Raw genomic sequence first — 22,944 nt, forward strand, 5'->3', positions numbered from 1 at the left:
AGGGAAGAATAAGTAGCAGGAGAAAGAAGGCCATCTTGATGAATGCATTCAATTAAACAAGAAGTTGATAGCATTCTGATAAAAAAAATAAAAGATAATATCGAGCATTCTGTTTTCTTTCTTTTTGTTTTCCCTATTTTCGCTCATTTTCTTTTTGTTTGGTACCATAGTACTTGTGTTTATGTTTCCACTGTCTGCCTGAGTTGAGGAACCAAACTGGAAAAGAAGACCAATCAGATACGCACTTTCAAAAAATGGAACTTTAGTCACTCATATTTTCCTTCTTTTGCCACCTTTCAAAAAGTACTTTTGTCACTTAAAGTCCTAAAGAAAAAACATATTGATCATTTCATTAATGACCTAGACAGAAACTTAACTAATGTAATACATATGGAGGGTTTCTAACAATTAACCTTAACTATTATTATTACCGAAATAAAAGTGAGAGGGTAAAGTGAAAATTGCTAGAAAACTTAGAGGGTCCTCAAAGTGTGTAATTTCAAGTTGGTTGCAACTATATATTGGACAAAATCACAAAATCCAAAAATGAACCCAAAAATAATGCTGTTTAACTTTAAATCTTTATGTATGTGGTTGCAAAGTGCATTTAAATAAAGGATTTGGCTATCGGATGCCCTTGTTAAGAGGGGTCTTAAGTTTTAGATTTTTGTCAAAAGTGCTATTAATTTATAAAGGCGTTTAAATGCAAAACTACGATAATTGTAGGTGTGTATATCTATATGGTAAGTTTGGTATGAATAAAGTAACTAACAAGTGCCCATTAAAAAAATTCTTAAACAAAAAGGGACTCTAGATTTTGTTACCATATTAGACTTATTAGTCTTGACCGTAATGACGCGTTTGTAATTATAGCATTGAGGAAAATGAGAATCGAAAGTGATCATAGCGAAGGCTCCATCATCCTATACAAAAAGTGACTGCTGTTCGCTTTCTCTATCCTTCATTCTTTTAGTGGCATTTACGCTTCTTTTATACCCAGATGCAATTGACAACCAATTGAAAATCAACTAATAAAGATTACACGTTAGAAATTGTCTTATAACTGCTTAAATAGTGCTTTACCAGACTTAATTGGACGTAACACACCTATTCCCTCATTACTTCTTCCAAGTAATTATATCTATGAAAGAACAAATGGTAGATAAAAAGATCAGATTCCATACCATTAGTCAATCCAGAATAGGAGGTGGTCTTAACCTAGGTGGTCTCCCTAGCCATGTATACAATTATAGCAAACCATTTCATACCTATAGATGATAAGTGATAACTATAGTTTAAGAGCTGAGATCTTAGGCAGGAACCTCAAGCTGCATATGGTCACTCTCAAAACTAGCCATATCTTCTTCAAGCATGTTAACCCATGCTTCTATACCCTCCCCACAACTTGTACTCATCAATATCACAACATTCTTGAAGGGCAAGGTGGTTGTGCACACCCATGTAGGCTTGCCCCAACCATAATCCACCTCGTACACAGGAAATCTACACCAACTGCTAAAGTTGCAAAATTCTATGTCTCCCTTCGAGACTAATTCCATAGTTTTCTTGAGAGCATGTAGATACTCGTCTCCAATTTGTAATGTTTTCACATAATTGCTGTTGATATTCCTTATTGCATTCCTCAAATCACCAGCTAGATTCTGATACCCTTTCTCTCCCTCAGCTACTGGAATTGCTAGGGCATGCCTCCACAAGTTCCCAAAGGCGTGATCCGGAAGGACAGGATTCATCCTGGGTCTCAAGTTCACAGCATGGACTGCTGCAACCATCTTCTTGGACTTAGAATCCATCTTGGCTCTTGTCGCCTCTATGAAATGCCTCCAAAAAAAGGCTGAAACAGCCTCCACCCGCGTAGGATCCTTCACTTGTGATCCAGGAGATGAAGCAAGAGCTTGTTTGAGTTTCGCCAGCTTTTCCCTGTCAAACACAAATCGTTTAGTCGTGATCTTTTCCTTTGTGATGCCTACTGTTGGTTTGAAACCGGAGTTGAGCACATCTTTTGGTGGAAATAAACTAGCCAAATCCAAACTAGATTGATGAATTTCAGCATCTCCTCGGCAGTTTGCGGCCCACGCATTCATGAAAGCCACCAAGGACGTGCCATCGGCTATCTTGTGCGACATTTGCACGCCAATAGCTAGGCCTCCACAATCAAAGATATTGATTTGAACAGCTAAAAGGATAGTGTTAGCTTCAGTGATGCCATGGCCACTACCATTAGGCTCAAGGGGCAAATACTGTTTCATCTCATCCATGCTAGGCTTTTCTATAACCTGCAAGAGGTTAGAGTGAACTTGAGCTTCAACAAACAAAGCACCAGCATCATTAGCATCAATTGCAAAATCGTCACTGCAAATTCTTCCACCTAGGGGGTAAAATTTAGTCAGAGCATTGGATAATGATTGTTTGAGGAGTTGAGAAATTTGGGCATGATCTTTGTAAGTTTGTAATTGGCTAGGTTGGTAGAAGAAAATAAGGGGGATGTGAATGGGTGGTGCAAGTTGATCTAGGAAAGATAGAGTGAAGTTTCTAAGGTGATAGGGTGTTGGAGATGATGGTATAATCATTTCTTTTGATAATATCTCCGAGTTGGCCACCATATTTGGTTACTTTCTTCAAGCTTCTACCACACTTGGGACTTGGGAGAGCATGGTGGCTTCCCCTATTTATAGGAAGACATAATCAATCAGTCAAGCTGCCAACAAAGAAAAAATAATAAATACAAAAGCCCAACCACTTTCATATGGGCCGACATATTATGTTTATTTTGATTTCTATCTTTGATTTTTGGATAAATTACAAATAACTTCCCTCTGATTTCATCTATTAACTCATCACAGAGACATGAGCTCTGTAGCATTTCAAAATATCCACTACACCTCTTATAATTTCATTTAAAGTGAAAATTTGATAGATATAATGTTGTTAGTTGAAATACCAGTAGTGCTTTTATTTAAATGTTAAATCAAATAGCAACTTAATCACCTTATATAAAATCACAAGAGGATTACATAGATAAATGTAAAAGTCATAGGGGAGTAAAGTGAATATTTATGCAAACCATAAGAGTGTTAGGTAGATGTTATGATTCCATCACATGTTCTTTTGGAGCGCATCTTGTATAATCGCTATAATTGATCATACATTCTGTCCATGTTCCACTTTACATAAAACTACAGAGAGTTATATTATTATTTTGAAACCATAAGGAGGTATATGGCATTATGCAAAATTATAAGGGATTATATGTAATCTACCCTTGATTTTTTGGTTGCGATAAGTTTGTCATGGAGCATAAAACTAGTTTTTCTTATGCCTAGTGGCACTAAGGATATCCATCATCCAATACTTTTTGACTTAATGACATCCAATAGATAATATTAAATAACACTGATTGTGTTGATACAATTAAATAGCAGTTATTGAGATCTGTTACCACGGTTGTTAATTGTTATTAGAGGTGTCACAATGAGTGATTCACTGATTTGAGTTGGTTAAAATGAAAAATGGGTATAAGTGAGTTAACTCATTTATACCCATTCAATTAAATAGGTATAAATGGGTAAGTCAAAAAATGAATTGGATAACTCAATTACCCATTTATAACCCATTTATTTAACTTTTTGTAAACTCATTTAAATTCATTTTTGCAAACTAAGTTATCAATTTATACCACCCTTTACACCCATCATTAGTTTTAAATATTTACTTATAATGATCAATAAGTCTAATTATCAATTTTTTTCCATCCATACTCTGTGTTATAAAATTACATACTATTTAATAATTAAACAATAAGAATATAAAAATTTGAACTATGTACTATAAAAGTTAACATAAAAACTTAATCTAAAAATTTTGAAGTTCTAGCATTTTTTTCATGTGTAAATTTAAAATTTCATTTTGTAAAGGTTGGAAAAGAGACTAAAACTTATCATAAATTGGTAATGCCAAAAAATGAGCAAGTTAACAAACTAAGATAAAATAAATTGATAAGATAAAACTAACAAATAATAATAATAATAAAATAAAAGTAGTTAACATCATGAAAAAATGAAAAATTTGAAAAAAAAATGGGCGGGGGAAGAGAGGAGGTTTGGGAGAAGACAATTTAAAATGGGTTAATTGGATTTGATAGGTTATGGGTAACTCATTTGTACCTATATGCAAAAACTTAAGATACTCATACCCATTTATTTATGGGCGGGTATGGATAAATTTAGTTAAATATGTTTGTTTGCCACATATAATTGTTATGAAGCATACCCATGCCACGAATCTGAGTTGCCAAAAATTATAGGAATGCAGGAAATATCTTAAATATGACCCATCACTTCAAAATTTTGAAAAAAAGATTGTTGGAAAGATAAGTTAATTTAGACCCTAGCAAGATCCCTATTAGGTTTATTTAATGAAAAATGCCCACGATACCTATTAAGACGATAAAATCTAGAGCATCATTCTGTAAAGATTTCTTCAATTTGACATGAAACATATGGTTTGAATTTAAAAAATAAACTGCAACACCTTTTGGAAACTAATGTACATAGGATGTGTTGTCGATTGATTATTTTAATTGATTATAAATTCTGATTTTAGAAAATTAGTTTTTGTGATATTCTCGGTTGCTTTTATATTTTGATTATATATTTTTTTTAATGATGAAAAGTTAAAATCTATAATCATCTAGAGAGTAGTTTTTACTGATTTTGATTATTTTCTGTGATCAAATTTTTGTAAAATCTAAAACATCCGAGAACAAGGCCATAAATAGACAAATAAGAAATAATTGAAGAGCTTATCTAAAGAATGTGTTAAAAGACGTATTTAACAAGGAATCTGCCAAACAAATTTTAGTCAACTAAAGTAAAATGTACTGCAATGACTAAGTACTCCTTTTTTCAGTTTTCCGTTTAACTTACGACTAAGACTGCTCAGGACAGAAATTAGATGGTGACACTGACAACTGTACTTGATAAAGACCATAAAATAATCGATGCTTACACGTCTGGAAATCCCACCCAAGCAAAATTTGACTTGGTAAACTTCCTCTAAATTGGACATTTGTGGATACAAATCAACTGCACCTGGGTTCACTTTCATCATCCCAATAATTTCTTCATAAGACACAAACTTTTTATGCAAGTTGGTCATTCTTGTTTTTACATTTTCTTTTATTTTTTTGGTTCAAAGAAGTAATGGAAACCCATTGCACAGAACGTGTGGAACCTGTGGTCACGCTTTTGGCTTACCACAAGATATATATATTACCAATCTACTTCAAAATTCAGTTATAGTTGGATACAAGTGTGACAGTTTAATTTAAAGTCGAGATCTTAAGAATTAAAAATTTTAGCTTTTAAATCCCACCTTTGACTACAAATTTTTTAAAAAAAGTGACAGTCCAAATCTCCACAAGAACCTTTTATTCTGTTGGCTCTCCAATTCCAAAGCTCCAAGTAATCAATAATGGAAAAAAGCAAGGTTAGGTTTTCCTTCACAAAACCAAGGTTAGGTTTTCCAATTCCACCTGTATTGAGTTCATTCACCATTGGTTCCCAATAAATAAATAAATAAAGGTTCCACAATCAAAAAGACCCCTTGACATTGACTGCTTCAAATTGTATTCCATTCGGAATTCGGTGGGGTAATCATGTTTGAGAGACCAAATTCTTTGAAAGGGACGCCATTGGTACAGTGGCAACATTTGGAATTGGAATCATTTAATAGTTTAGAACTTTCACATTTATTTTGTGTAAAATGTCATTTAAAATGATCCAAAACAGAAGGCGGCCTTCAACCCCTTTTGTCCCCTCCAATTCACTACAAAAAATATTTACATATAGCTGCAAAAAAAAAAAAAAAAAATTTTAAGCCAAATAAAGAAAAATTGTCATGAATGATTTTTGCTGAAGAAAAAATATCGTGGGCAATTTCTTAGTGAATTATGTGTGTCACGGGCATAAAGACATTAATGCATTGTATGAAGATGAGGGATGGGATGGGTGGTACAAAAGGAAAAAAATGTAAGTGAGAGGTTTTGAATTCGAAACCTCCCACTTACACTAAAATATATATACATACATACATATATAATACATTGTTTGGGATCATTTTTTCCTTACAATAATAATGTAAATACAAATAAATTACAACATTGAGACTAATAATTAAAAGATTTTTGCTATATTCAATGATCTGGACAAACTTTAACAGTTGATGCTGCATGAGATTAAAACTAAATAGTTTCTTTGCATACTTAAGAAGTAGCTAGACCTAGCCAGTTCTTGAAAAATTCAAGGTTAAGATATGAAATCTTTCCATGTAGAAAATTTAAGAAAGCAGAGACAACGCGTTATTGAGCAATCGACATATTTAGATCAGTACGTGACAAGGACACAACAACCAGAAAATCTTTTGACTCCCCCTTAATTTACTATTCTCCGCAATATCATGCACCTACTGCTCCTCATGGCACTCTTCAGTTTCAGTGGTGGAGCCAAGATAATATGGCAGGGGATGGTTAACTTGTATACGGTTCCCTGTTGGAGTTAAAACTTATGATCCAATTGTACATTTCTTATGTTTAAATAATTGTTTTAAATTTACTATGGAGATCATATTTGTATTGGAGCTTGAAAAGGTTGAAAGTTTCAACACATTTTTTTCTCCCATAGAAAGACATCTATGTTTAATTCTAGGATAAATATTTGTATTACAGGTAATTACTGCAAAATTTTATATAGACGAGAGGTTTAGGTCCGTTTGCCCGTGTAGATGATTTTTGCATTGTTTGAAAAAAGTATGGGTTCATTTGGTCCATGAAATGATGCGTGATTGAATTACTGTGTCATTCCATATTTGATTGCGTTTTATATATAGAATGAAACATTCCACATAACCGAATTAATTCTCTATATGGGGGATAAAATAATCCCATGAAGGAGGGGGGTGATATGATTTATCCTGGGAGAGTAAGAGGTGGGATGATGACAATTGAAACTTATTTACTCCTACTAATAGAATAATGTTTCATTTTAGCAGCTGTATAAACATACTCTTTTGCTATAATATTATCTAATTTTTGGACTAATTTGCCCCTATTAATCACATAATAAAATTTTAGACGAACCTACTGATAAAAAAAGTTAAATTTTGGACTAATTTGCCCATATTAATGTTATACCATAATTTTGGACTGATTTGCCCATACTATGAATAAAACTAAACTTTTTACTCATTTATTTGTATTAATAAAATAACTAAAATTTTGGATAAATTTGCCCCTATTGATAAAAAAAAAATTTATGTTTTGAACTAATTTGACTATTTTAATGAAACAAATAAATTTTGGACTATTTTTCCCCCTATTGTTAATAATTAAAATTTTGACTAAGTTGGACCTACTAAAAGTTTAAACTTATTTACTCCTACTAAAAGCAAAAGTAAATTTAATACTAATTTGGTCGTACTAGTTAATTAATTAATCATATTTTCTTGATCAATTTTAATTCAAAAACGGTTACAGTGTAAATTGAGATTTGTAAACCCATTTAATAGGGTCAAACTCGGTCCAATACAAAAAACTTATATATTGGTTCGGTTCCAGATCACACAAAACTCACATATGTACATTGTTTATTAATATCAAGTTCATATTCAAATCGATTAGTATATGAAAAATTATTCAAAATGCCCTGGCCTTCACATTTTATAAAATGATTTTATTCATTCATTACTTTTAAAAGTGTAATTTTACATCCTTTACAAATTCACATTGATCAAATTTGGTTCCCATCTAAGTTTTTGACTAATTTTTGTCTGGAAACCACTACGTGCTTTGCACGTAATCATTTTTTATGGGTAAAATTGTCAAATCATATTTTGCAGAATCTGATATATAGTCTCTCATATTTCACAAAATAAATTTTTTCGTCCCTCATATTTCATAAAATGAAAAATTTCATCCCTCATTGATCGCATGTACAAATAGTTTTTTTTTAAAAATTTTTGAAAACTCATATATATATGTCTATTTGATTTCGCTTGAACAGTACATATAGCATGAAATATATTTCTATTTTATTTCACTTGAACAATCATATAGATATATACATGGGTTTTAAAAAAAAGCTATTCATACACATGATCAATGAGGGATGAAAAAATTTATTTTGTGAAATGTAAGGGATGAAAAATTCATTTTGTGAAATGTGAGGGACTATGGATCGGATTATATGAAATTTGATTTGATAATTTTGTCCCTTAAAAATGATCATGTGTAAGACATGTGATGGATTCCGACAAAAAACTAGTCGAAAACCTAGATAGAAATCAAATTTGACTAATGTAAATTTATAAAGGATATAAAATTACATTTTTAAAAGTGAGAGTTGAAAAAATCATCTTGCAAAATGTGATGGACGTTTTGAATGATTTTTCCATATATATATGTATGTGTGTGTGTAGCTTTCTACTAGCAAATTGAACCTTGTAGTTGTTGGCCATTGTAGCGTCTAATTTAAATGTTCCGCTACTCGCAATGCTTGGAATTTCTTGATATGGAAGTTTAGATACCACTTTCCATGATGTATATACAAGTTTAGAAAAGTTGTAATTGTTAAACTGTGGTGTGTATACTTCAACTGACAATCATATGTCAAAACATCGCTGGGTAAGATACAACTCTTGAATATTATTATTTATAATGTTATCTATAGCTTCGTAATTAATGTTTAAATTACATGTTGTATAAGTTGATTTAGAACGGTGAATTACACAATTTACTATATGTCAGAAATGTTTTAGTTCGTCAAATGCGATTGTGACTGATAATCATCCTTGCCTTCAGTCTATTCATTCTCCTGTTAGATCCAAAATATTTTCAGTTATACGAATTTCAGGTAGGAACCGTGCGTCTTATATTAGCATGCAGCCTTTGTAATAAATTGCAATTCATCATAAACAATTTGTACTACTTTTCATTAAGACATATAAATCTTATATTATTCCTAATGAGACGTATATAATAGATTTATGGTTTGACTGTACATTTTTATTTTTTGCCTTGTTGGCCAAATCTGAGCTATTAACAGCTCCATCTATGGGTCCGCGTTCCTTCATGGTTTCTTAGAAATATCAGTCACATCCATTGAGGATAACACCAACCATAAGGGAATAGGATCGATTGAATCGTAAGGAACAAGTACCCTGAAAGATAAGATATTGTGAAGGGGATTAAACAACATAAAAGGGACAAAAGCCACACTCACAAAAGAAGGCAACAAATATAATACCCATGAAAGCGATGAAACAAAAAAAAGGTAAAAAAAAAAAACACTACTAAAGGATACACAATTTGTTGATTAAATGGTGGCCAGATGAGATACACAAATACTAAAAATCTATACTATCTACCGATTTTAAGAATGTCAATCTCCAATCAAGGATCTAAAACTACTAAAACGAATAAAAAAAAAGACTTTTTTCTTTATAAGAAGGACAATTACATGTCAATATCTGTACTAATGGTAACAAGTATATTAAACATGACACATATCCATATCGATGTGAAAATCAAATGATACAACAGATCTATAAAAACTACAAATTTGATCATAGAATTGAAACTTCAAAGATATCTTCCCATCAAATGAATGTCATTACAATTCAACAAATCCGTATGCATGTTTTTTGATATTTAGATAGTCAGATGTGATAAAAATTATTTCAAGTTTAAAGAAAAATTTAAATTTGACTATTAGATTTGGTTGTTGACGTCTACCAAATCTTTAATCTTACTGACTGAATAAAAAAAAAAAAGAAAACACTCTCACAAAAATATCCTAGGAGAGAATAAAACTCCCACTAAAAAATTTAGGGGAGAAAATTTATCACTAGCAGACTTAGGAGAAAATAATCTCTAACTAGAAAAAATCACAGGAGGGAATTTATTCAAACGAAAAATAAAACTAGAAAAAGAGTCCCTTCCCATAAGAAAAGACCTGGTCTCTCCCCCATGCATGAGTCAAATTAGAGTAGAGAAGCCCAAATCCAACTAATCCTAGAATGCAAGACAGAGTGGAAATCAAAAGAATGAGAAAAGACTTAATTGAGTATTGAAGTTGATAAAATAAATGTCGACTCAACACAGATATTGTCTATTGGAAAACAATTCCGGGATACGTTTGCTGAATTGATTAGGTATCTCCCCAACAGACTTGGGATAGGTACCTACGGCTACATCAGATGCTGACTGTTGGAAAATAATTCCTGGATACCTTAGCCGAAATAGTTAGGTATCTTCCCAACAGGCTTGGAGTAGGTATGGGAGGATTCGCCTATCTCCACCGAGTGAAAGCTGCCACTTCTAGCAGCTTTGAACACTTGTCCCGCACCAACATTGAGAACGTCTGGTGGGCTGGGGGAAGAAGGACCAGGGGCCAGGACGGTTACCAGACAACCGTCTCAGTAACTTTTGACGGCCAGATGAATTGAGATAAATCAATGGGAGAAAACACAGCCACGTCGCAAGTGAAATGAGAAATTGCAAGACGGCGACGTATTATTTAGTAGCATTAAAAAAAATAAAAATTATGAAAACGGATGGAGCATCATCATCAAACGGCGTTTGCACAGTAAAAATTTATCCCGCCCAAATTATTAATGAAAAGTTCTTTTTATCAATAATATCAAAATAGATTTCTCCAACCAAACCCTTTCCCCGTTGTCTACTAATTCCTAAAATCACTCCAAAACATTGACACTGCTTTGAGATAGTAGAGAGGACAACTCCCAAAAACCTCCTTGGATCTTAGCCAGACACTTATCTCATCAAGGAATAACTGCTTGAATTCCTCCTGAAGAAGACCCCACGGTGTTTTATAGGCGGAGAAACTGTATAATCCACGGGTTTAGGGTCTTGCAATAGTTAGAGATTTCAGAGTTAATAGAGGTAAGAAACTCTATTTTCTTGAAAAGATTGAACAGGTTTATCTTTTGTCAGATATATCGGGCTGTTAACTAAAAATATTTACACACTGTTTAGACAATATACACATTATTTAATCTGGAATTTTGAGAAAAAAAAAGAAAGAAAGATGGAATGCCCAGTGAATTGGGCATGATTTGGACATAGGTTTAGTGAATGTCTCTTATTTGGAAAAAAAATAACTAGTAGTTAGGGTTAAGTTACATGTTGTTTAATTAGGTTTACAATTTATTGCTTTATTAGGACAACAGAAATTTCAACGCATACAAAAGAAATTCTTGTGGTAAGTAGAAGAGAATCATGTGAAAATTGAAAAAAGATTTTATTAGTTGCTTGCTTCTTTTCTTTGCCTATTTTGAGAATACGATGAAAAGTTCTTTTTATCAATAATATCAAAATAGATTTCTCCAACCAAACCCTTTCCCCGTTGTCTACTAATTCCCAAAATCACTTCAAAACATCGACACTGCTTTGAGATAGTAGAGAGGACAACTCCCAAAAACCTCCTTGGATCTTAGCCAGACGCTTATCTCATCAAGGAATAATTGCTTGAATTCCTCCTGATGAAGACCCCACGGTGTTTTATATGCGGAGAAATTGTATAATCCACGGGTTTAGGGTCTTGCAATAGTTAAAGATTTCAGAGTTAATAGAGGTAAGAAACTCTATTTTCTTGAAATGATTGAACAGGTTTATCTTTTGTCAGATGTATCGGGCTGTTAACTAAAAATATTTACACACTGTTTAGACAATATACACATTATTTAATCTGGAATTTTGAGAAAAAAAAAGAAAGAAAGATGGAATGCCCAGTGAATTGGGCATGATTTGGACATAGGTTTAGTGAATGTCTCTTATTTGGAAAAAAAAATAACTAGTAGTTAGGGTTAAGTTACATGTTGTTTAATTAGGTTTACAATTTATTGCTTTATTAGGACAACAGAAATTTCAACGCATACAAAAGAAATTCTTGTGGTAAGTAGAAGAGAATCATGTGAAAATTGAAAAAAGATTTTATTAGTTGCTTGCTTCTTTTCTTTGCCTATTTTGAGAATACGATGACTGTCAATACTCACAGTTAACCAGAAATTTTTATTTGTGAGATATTCTTTCTTTGAAAATTTCATCCTACACAAGTTTCTCATTATCATATTTTGTTCAAATGAAAGTTAAAATTTTGTGATGGAATACTTAGTTAATTGGACATGAATGGAATATAGGTGACCATGAATGTCTCTTATTTGAAATCACATTAGTTAGGGTTAAGTTACAACTGGTGCAATTGGATTTACAATTTGTTAATTTGTTTGGACAATAGAAATTTCAATGCATATAAAAGAAATTCTTGTAGGTAGTATAAGAACATCATGTGAAAGGTGACAAAAGAGTTTATTAGTTGCTTGCTTTTTTCTCTACCTATTTTGAGAATGCAATAACCGTCAATATTCACAGTTAAGTAGAAATTCTTCTTTGTTAGATGTTCCTTCTTCTGTTGAAAATTTCATCGTGCACAAGTCTCTCATTATTATATATTGTTCACTTGAAAGTTAAGATTTTGTGAGTGTTACTAATCGTATGTTTACTATATTGAAGAAGTATGGAACTAAGTTTTCGCTTTCGGTAGGTTTGAGTTTCCTTGACCCAAAGCAAAGTATCACAATAGAAATTATAGGACATTATGGAGGGTTTATCTTTAGTGCTAAATTTTTTATGAGTGACCATATACAATTAGGAAGAAGAAAGTGGCGAATCATGATGGCTACAAGCTACGATCTAGTTATCAAGAGAGCCTTTGTCCTATGCATATGAAGAATCTGCTTAACAAAGATTTCAACTCTAAAATGAGGATTCAGAAAAATTATATAGTTGTGACAGATTGTTGTGTTGTTTGAACCAATAATTGTTTACGTTCTACACATTAGTTATTATGGTTTACAAATTAATTCTAATAGAATTATGGTTTATACGTAGGCTATCATGATTTACAAATTGTTATTGCTATTAATTTGTTATATGGTTTTGGATTGAGAGTTTAGGAAAATAAATTTGGCATGACATATTGTTATGTTGTTTGTATCAATTGATATTTTTCTTGTACATATTAGTTATTATAGTTTACAAACCCAAAGTATGGTAAAAAAACAGAGTGTTCTTTCACTTGTGTACAGTGTACATTGTGAGGACCCGAAAATTTGTCTTATTTTATAATTATTTTAGTTTATTTTCTTCCATGTATTTTTCATACTTCACTTTATTATATTAAGTTTCCAGAGATTTTTATAAGTAAGTACAGTTTTTTAATCATTTTCCTAGTAGAAGATAGTTCATGTTAAGTTTGAAGTGTATTATGGACGTGGGACCCGCTAGTGCGGTAAGTGCGATAAAATTTTTGACAAATAGTTGAAGTTTTGTATTAAGGGATATTATTTTACAAGGTGCTCGGAGATAATTAGAGGTTAGCTAGTTAGATTAACTATTGGGAGAAAGAAGATAAGATTTTACCCTAAAGGTGCCAAGTGTCGCGACCCGATTGGAAATTTGACTTTGACCTAATTCTCACCTTTACTAAATATCAAATTTTGACCAAAATCATCTTCATTTCTTCAACTAGCTGGCCGAAACTTTGAGGGAGAGAAAGAAGAGAGAAACTTCATCTTGCACCATCCTTTTTGCTCCAATCTAGAATTCCAACCATAAATCTTGCAAACCACTCCATAAAAGTGCTAGTTAAGGTAGTTTCCAAGGTGTTTGTGGAGTTAATTTGGGAGGAAGAAGCCTAAGCTACCATCTTTCTTGTGGGTATAAGGTAACTTGCCAAGAAAATCCATCTTTACTTCTAATAATTGCATAATATTGGTTTAGAGTTGTTAAATGTGTAGTTTTGTGAGAAATTTCATGACTTGGGGTGGTAATATGTGGAATTTCAGTTTGTGTGGAGAATTTTCTGCCCATATATGAAGTTAAAGGTTGGCCATGATTTCCTAGCTTTAATATGTGAAATATCTAGTGTTTACGTGTTATTTTACCTTGCCTAAAGAAATTTCTGGTTTGGATGCGTAAATTTCAGCTTTAGGGTTTTAAATTTGAGCATGATTTGGGTTAGTTTTGGAGCTATCAATTGGTTGTGATTGAAGGGTATTGTGACCCTAAAGAAGTGTGTTTAATAGCCTATGATTTGTATGTGCAATTGTGGGTGATTGATATGAGATTGGTCGTTGGTTGTAGCATGGAAAAGTAAGGAAATCTAGGTGAAATGCTGCCCAATTTTTAGGGCTACTCGCTTCCTTCAAGTTTAGATTGATTTGGTGATAAACTTGCTTAAGATGCTTGGTATACCTATAAGTTTTGTTTAGGTGTTGAATTTTGGTTGAAATAGAAGGATTTACATTGGTATTTTCCTCCAAGTTGTTGGCTGAAATTTCCGTTTGTTGGTTTAGTGATAGCGAAGTCTATTACCTTGTGTTTTCTAACCTTTTCATGCTTTGGTTTTGGCCAAAACTTGTTCTAAACTTTGGTTAAGCCTTTTGTGCTTGAATTTGAGTGAAACTTTTTGATTAGGGGGTGAACAACTTAATGATTTCACTTGTGTCATGATTTTACTTGTTACCTTGTTACTTACTATGATATACGACTCGTAGCATTTTGCTTGTGAATGAAAGTAGTTCATTGGATAGGCATATGACTCGTAATCGGTCTTAATGGTTTCCCTTGATTGTTTTAGGAAGTGCCGGTGATTAAAGCCATACTTGGAGAGGAAACTTTGGAAGTTATCCTTCCTTGAATTGGTGAGTGCACCACTCCCTTGATTTGTTGCTTAACTGGTTTATTGGTACTTGAAATCTGAGACTTGAATGACTGTGAACTCTGTTTATTCTGAATGAGACGAGGGTGTACTTTATCACACTCGTTCTCTTGCCTGTGTGACTGTTTACTGTATAAACTGGAATCGATTACTATGCCTGATCTGATGTCGTTTGGAGGTGTATCCAACGACCTTACTGTTAAACCTGAGTTCAACCTCATGGGGACTCAATTGAATCGATCCAACAAGGGATTGGTCGAGAAAAATTAACAAACTATGGGGACTGTTCATGGGAAATCTTTGGATATTGGAGACTCTAGATTTCCGGTATACTCGAGTATTACCATCCACTGTTACTGTTGAGGTGTTCGGGCTCGGCAAGGGGAATGTTTGGTGGACGGAATTTGGAGTTAAGTGGTGCTCTATTGGACTGGTTATTATACTTGAAAGTTGACTGAGTGTCAACTATTACTTGATCAAGCTCTGGTGAAGAAATGAAAATTTGGCTCCTGAGAGCCACTTATATCCTTTCTATTTGCATTATTCTGTTTAATTGTTTCACTTTATATCTGGTATGTGTATCTGACTGGTTAAACGTGAAATGTCATGATTCGTGATTGCTTGTATTTTGGTACCTCATTGAGCGTAAGCTCACCCTGTTCCATTATCCTTGTTTTCCTTACAGGGTTCAATGTTTTGAAACCGTGATTCTTGGGAGAAAAGAGTTGAGCTAGTTGTGGAACTACTTTTGTTTATACTCCTCTGTAACCGAAACCCTAATTGTATTTTGTATAAGTACGGATATTTTGACTTACACTTCAAGTAATTTGTTGAAGACACTAATGTATATATGATGACAAGTGTATAGTTGTGTATATTTGATGAGAAATGCATGTCGGTATGGTTATATGAACTTTATTTGTAACCGTTGGTAAGATCAGGTGAGCGCGGCATTTGAACGTGGAAAGAAAAATTTTCTGGCAGGAAACCCTTGCAGAGAATTTGGCCGCATATCCGGCCAGTTCTTGGCCAGATACTTGGCCGGATTGGCAGGAGACGTTGAAAAAATTGGTTTGGTCACTGCTTTGAATCCGGCCGTTAATCGCTGGATTGTGACGCGGCCACTTTTCGTTTCGTTTTGGTTTTTGTTTTCCTTTTCGTTGAAGTGTTTAATCGAATTCCCGTTTCACCGTATGGTTTGGTAAATCATATTTTAGCTTAGTGGTGTTCAATTGTTTGTTTTTCTTTGAATTCTATCGCTCGTTATGTGGGGGTTTGTGTGATTTGACTCCATAGTTCTGGCGGGAGTTGGGCAAGCGGTCCGCCAAACCCTTTGGTTCGTCTTAGGAGAAGGTGGGGCTGTCACATACATGGTAAAGAATAAACTCTAAGTATGGTTATTCAATTGATGGCTTTCTGGTTATCTAGGAGTTCCTTTCGTTAGGTAAGGTTTGTTGTGCTTATTCATATTCTTCTAATTTGCATTTCCACTTGTGCCTTTGGAGAAATATACTGCTCGATTTAGTATATGAAGTGTGGGGTTTGTTGAGTTATGATTTTTATAGACTTTTTATGAGCTGTACTTTTAGTTCAATTGACTAGCAACTTGGTCCTCTTACACTTATAAGACACACTTTACTTGAGTTCTGATTTGAGAAAATTGTTTATGCAGTGAATAGCTCTCCTAATAAAGGCGGGATTTGGCAAATTTTACAGCATAACATGTAATAATCTTAACTTTTAGTATGTGTAAATAATCATCCAATAAGTAATAGGACATCATCAGGGTTGTAAGACAATTTGATATTTCATATACTATAGAGTATGATGATATCTATCGTTTGAAAGGATGCGAGGCAGGGAAGGTTGTCAGATCAATTATCCCTGAACAGTGTAACATTTTTGAACATTTTTGTAATTTTATGCAACCTTCTTGTACGTCTTTACAACAGATTGCGTCTCTGTTGTTAAGTTTTACAAGTAGTTCACGTAGAGTTACACATTGTTTAAAAAATGTTACATTGATTCGAACAGAGATAAATAAATGTGACTATGGATTCTCACAATGGCAGCAATAGTTTCAATATGTGGTTCTAGCTGTGTAGAGCTTGCTCTTCCATTTTGTCAAAATGAAGTAGTGTAAATAGTTTTTTTGTACATCCTAGTCAAATGGAGTTTGTAAGTTATTAATATTGCAATCCTCACTGTCTAGATTATTGCTTATAGATGGTGTTTTGGAAAGATATGGATTGCAATACCCTGTTGTCAAGTAGAAATGGCTTCCTAATGCTATATACTAATGAATTCCCATCATCTTTGAACTACTTTCATATTGTGTTTTTGTTTACTTAGGAATTGCAATTTTGGCAATGACATAATGTCGAGTAATGCTATTAATATCATTGGAAACTCCATGACTATTTAATATTAGGGAGTGGGGTAGGAACAGTTGTCAGATCAATCGTCTCTAAATAGTGTAATATTTTTTGAACATTTTGTAACTCAATGTAAACTTCTTGTACATTCTTACAACAGAAGTGTGATAAATTGTTACTATACATGTGGGTTCAATATGTAATAATCGTATTTCTGTTGATAAATTTTACAAATAATTCAAGTAGAGTTATACTTTGTACAAAAAATGTTACATAGTTCAGAACGATTATCAGTAATTTTTTAAAAGAATTTTCAGATTTTTTATCTTCTTTGGTTTGCAGTTTTCTTCCTAGTTTTTGTAGTGGAGTATTGGTCTCCGTATACTGCACTGATTGTTTTTGAATTATGGCTATTCAACTTTGGCTCTGGTATAACATTACTTATCTGAATTTCTTTTGCTTCTCAATCTACTATAAAAAATGGTCCATTACTATTTTGAGTTAAGGCTGTTTGTGCCTTTTATTGCTGTTGCAACATTTGAACCAAGCATTGGCTTTAGCTTTTTTCTTTTTAGTTGTTGAACAGCTCTTTTGCTAATCACACTTTTGCCCTCTTAATCTCAAATCATTTAATTTGTAGACCTTTTTTTTTTCCTACTTTATTGATTGTTCATAATAGGATAGCCTAAGGGTATTAATGGTACAAAAATAATCTCTCTCCTCTAACTTGCGGCTTTCTAATATTATTTTTGAGCATAAGAGCTGACGTTGTTAACCAAATATCAATTAAAATAGAGGTAACTGAGATTTTGTAAGCGTCGGGGGAGTTATATGATCTGTGAAGAAACCTTATGGGAGGCTTTTGAAATTATCCCTTATATTTTTGTCACGTCATTTATTTTGGTGCAGTTTAAAATAATACATTATGGGGCATCGGGGAACCAAGAAGATGAATCATACAAAAGATAAAGGCAAGCAGGTTGAGGAACATTATGACAATAATTCAGTAAAGTCGGTTAAGCCACCAAGTGATTTCATTGCATACAGGTATATATGGCTTTTTAGAAGGATTATTGTCTACATTTGGGGCTTTGAATTAGTTAAAAATCTCATGATAAAATCAAAAGTCTATGTGATGAATTTAATCATATTAAATCATGCTAGGATTGACTTCGCACGCAAGCAAAAAGCAAAGGGAAAGGCATTAACAATGAAGGAACTAAACATAGCTGCTAGAAATGCATGGAACAAACTAAGTGATGAGGAGACACTTGTATGGAAGAATGAAACAAATGTAAAGTAATATAAGGAGCTGATGAAAATTTATAAGGAGTCTATAGCGGACAAGAGAGAAAGTATAGAGTGTGATGTAGCGAAACAAGTAAGGATGTAACACCGAATTTTATTTTGCATAAATTAAATGATTTAGAAGTTTCAAAACGCAAGTGCAATTATTTGGCTGTTATTTGTTATTTTTTATCAACATTGTTATAGGTTTTTTTGTAGGCATACAGGTTTAGGTGCACACCAACTAAATTCTTGAAGTTTGTGGGTCGTATTGATGGGGCAAAAATAGCTGCAATAAAAGAAATAGGTTTTGGTGGATTACTGGAGATCCAATGCCACATCCCTTCCAAAAGATACACGTGGTTGGTGAATAATTTCAATCCAACTCACTCATATATATAACTTGAAAGTGGACGTGTACTGCCTGTAACATCAGAGAATATAGCAAAGGCTCTTGGAATTCTTGGTAATGGATCAGTGCCAGTTGAAGATACTAGAGACAAAGGAATTGATAGCGATCCACATTATTCTAGGAAGAAGAAGTATAATTGGCATGGTATAGTAGATGAGCTAATATCCATGGAGATCGGGGATGAATTCAAGAGGTTGTTTGTTATTTTTGCATGCGGTGCTTGCTTGCTCCAACAACATGAGCTGAAATTAAAGCCAATTTATGGGAGAGTTTACAATTAATTTCGGAAATAACTAAATTTAATTGGGCTGAGTTTGTTAGACCTGATTTATGCAAAAAATTGTTAAATGTGCAGAGCAATACCCACAAAAATGTTGGAGGTTGCATCTTATTTTTACTGGTAAGTTAAGAAATCTCAATTGTTGGATGATCTTACCTTATATTTGTTCATTATATCTAACAAGGATAAGTTGTTATTATTTTACAGCTATATTATTATGATCGAGTAAGTATACTCAATCATTATGTTCGTAGGACCTGCCCTATAGTAAAAGCATGGATTGATGCCAACATAATTGAAAGAGAAACATTAGAGTTGGGTGGTCTTTAAAATTTTGGCAAAGGAAAGCTAGTAAGTATTGTTGAAACAATGATATTTTTGGAATTTGGGTTAGTAAGAGAGTATATTATACGGCTAACTATTTTGTCAAACTTACAATATACTTTTTCTTATACAAAGGTTGGGTCAAACAAAACGGACAGAGAAGAAGGTGAGGAAGAGGAAGCTACTGAACTTGCACCGGATGTGATTAGCCAGATGGTAAATAATGGACATGGAGAAATTGCTGTAAGATAACAAATTAAATCTAATAAGAATGCAAATATGTCCCAAATTGTACCAATATGAGGATTAATTGCATTTATTTTTATATTCAGGCTCATCTAGTCACTCTATATGCAAAAGCAGCAAATGCTAAATGGATAGCAGTTGAGTGTCAATAAAGTGTAATGAATATATCAAGCATACTTTACTTGTAACGTAGTGCCATGCCATCATCTTCACAACTAGCCGTTAGATCCACAAGGAAACAGGCAAAAAGCGAATGATCCATGACGAGAAGGCAAAGGTTGTTATAGAGTCTGATACAGACAAATTTGAATACAAAAACAACCAAGACGAGATAAAAGATGGGGACATGAATGATGTTTTGGTAAAGATGAGGCAAATGAGGCCGAAGATAAAGAAGGAAAAAATGATGCCAAGGTAGTTGCGGTAGCATTACATCAATTGCGGCAGCCCAACTCCAACAAAGATGTTGGGGATAGCAGAATTGTAGATGTTCATTGCTTGGATACAGACATAACTTTCCCATCAAGAGCTACGGTAGAGAAACATTCGCTATGTGCTGCAACACAATGGAAGGGTCGGTTTAGATATAAAAAAAGAGAGTTCGAAAGCAAGTTATGTGTGGTGTAGTTGAAATTAATATTTGATTTGTTATTGCACTCTGTAAATGATATGCACATTGATCATTACAAAAAATATGCTATTCTTGACTTAATATAGATGCGGAAGATGACCGAATGCATAAGACATTGCGGACAACAAGACACAACACCCTCATTAGGTCTACTGATTATCAGCTCCAATTCCAAGCTACTTTGACACAATGCCAAAGGAAAATTGTGAATTTCACATGGCAAGACGAGGGAGATGAGAGGTAAAATTATTTTTGTGCGATAATATTCGGAGTTATGTGCTATTTTTATTCATATTCATTGATAATTCAACTTAACATTGTTGAATCAAATGTTTAATGTAGTGAGATTTTAATGTCTATGTTCGAATTTAGCCTTAACCGGAAAGATATGCAATCCTTGCGGGAGAAGCATTGGGTATCAGATAGGGTAAGCCATGAGAAAAAGAAATTTTTTTATTTGACTAATTTACTTACTGTAATTGTGGAGATAGTTTCACCTTTTGAAATGCTAAAAAATTTTGTTGTTATAATTGATCCTCTTTTAGGTCATTGATATGTATGCAAGATTATTGAATTTGGATGTGAGTAAAAGTTTGATGAAGGTTAAGCGGTACATTGTTGAGTTATGTGTTGTTGTAAGTATAATGACCAACTATTTTTGTCACCAACTAACACCATGCATATATAGTTTCACTCATTGTTAGTTTGTTAAAAAATTTGGACCGATGTTTAATAAATAGTGTATATTACTCGTGCAATTTCTAACTATCCTATCATTTTCAATCCAATTTTATTAATTTCTTGGGCAGGCTGCCATCCAACGGGTAGACTGATTTGTGAAAATGTCTGATGATGACGTATATTCACAATTGAACAAGTGGTTCAAAATAAGAACAGATAATGCCTCAAGTCTAGCAAATGCCGATATCGTGAGCAATCTCTTATAACTTGTCAAACAAATATCTTTTACTTTATATCAAATGTGTTGCATTTCTAAAATCTAACACATTACATTTTCAGATACTGATTCCAATGATTAACAAAAGTCACTGGTTTGTATGCTCATTTGATATCGCACAAGGCATTGTTCATCTCTTTGACTCACGAGTTGATTCATCACAGGTTCGAGAGACTAACATCTTACGACGACTTGTGAAAACTAAATACTATTTATAATTTGTAAATTTAATGCATCTGTTCTATATCTTTACTAAATAATTAGTGTGAAAGTGCAATTTTTAAAACTATATTTTTATGTTGCAGAAGCGAACCTTGGGATTTACCCTATCGTTCATTTAAAAATTATGTTAAAAAATGTTTAAATGTATTTTACCTTATTTATATATAATTAAAAAAACTTGGAATAATTATTCTTCTTTTTTTTCACTCTAAGATTCCAGAAACATAAAAATAAAAGGATTTTGTCAAATTTCTTTTTTCACATTTATTAATACTTGGAAAAGAAAAGGAGATAGGACAAAAGGAGATAGAAAATTAGATTTTACAAAAAAAGAAAATAAGGAAAATCTATTGTATTACTTTAATGTCTTCGGGATTAGAATTGGAATTGGGTAATAAACAAAAAAGTAAAGTAATTTTAAAATAATTAAAATATTGAATTATTTCTTGTTTGTATTAAAAAAAAGAATTGAGCTCTCTCTTTCTCTCCCTCCCCTACTTTTCTATTTTTTTCAATATTAATAAGATTGCCAAAATAAAAGAGATTAATGTTTTGACTTTTTTTTTTCATACTAAAAAGTAGAAGAACCACTCTAAATATTTTATTATTTTTATTATACAAAAAAGAGGGTACTATGTTCTAAAATTTTTTAACTTGTTAAGTTGGTTTAATGGTGGGATAAATTGTCTAAAAAATAACTCTATGGGGTAAATTGATAATAAGGTTATAGTTTATGGGAGAAAAGTGGTAATAATTTTAAAGGTTAAACATGTCTTATTACTTGAATTAATAAATTTCGTCAAGTTTGACCATTAGTCTTGCGGTAAAATGACTAAAACATAACGTTAAGGAGGAAATTAATAGTGACGCCAAACGTTACGGGGGTAAAGTGATAATAACCCTAATTAAAAAAAATATACTTATCAAAACAATAATAATTCTATAGTTCTATTCCCAAAATTTTCAAATCCTAATACCCCAATTTAGCCGCACATCCCACTCACTCTCTCTTCTCTTTTGCTCGGCCTGTCCATTGTTTCGTTTCCAAGCTTCCAAGAGGAGCAAGACGAAATCCCTCTCTCCCTCTCTCTTGTCAGTCCGCCATTTTTGAGCTTACACCAGATGGTCCGCCATTTTCATTGATTGTTGAAGACTCAACGCTTCAGATTGTCCGGCATTTCTATTGATTGTCGAAGCTACAACAGCGACTAGCGAGGCCCATCGCCGGCTAAACTCTCTCTGTCTCTCATGGTTGCAACTCCAAAGAAGCATATTTTCCGGCGACACTCCCTCTCTCTCACGAGTAATTTTTTTTTTTATAAATTTGTCAATACCCTAAAAGTTTTTGAAAATCATGGTGAAAGCCTCTATTCATGGTGAAACTACTATTCCATCT

General features: G+C 33.0%; 1 protein-coding gene across 1 annotated transcript; it reads right to left on the reverse strand.

Moving 5' to 3' along the window:
• Window positions 1-1,297: 1,297 nt before the first annotated feature.
• LOC113763265 (vinorine synthase-like) lies at window positions 1,298-2,627 on the reverse strand. Its single transcript, XM_027307024.1, has one exon. It carries the CDS (start codon window positions 2,619-2,621, stop codon window positions 1,311-1,313), a length of 1,311 nt encoding a protein of 436 aa, XP_027162825.1. The 5' UTR covers window positions 2,622-2,627; the 3' UTR covers window positions 1,298-1,310.
• Window positions 2,628-22,944: the final 20,317 nt, after the last annotated feature.

This window comes from Coffea eugenioides, chromosome 2, assembly GCF_003713205.1.
Source record: "Coffea eugenioides isolate CCC68of chromosome 2, Ceug_1.0, whole genome shotgun sequence".
In the NCBI taxonomy this organism is placed as follows: Eukaryota; Viridiplantae; Streptophyta; class Magnoliopsida; order Gentianales; family Rubiaceae; genus Coffea; species Coffea eugenioides.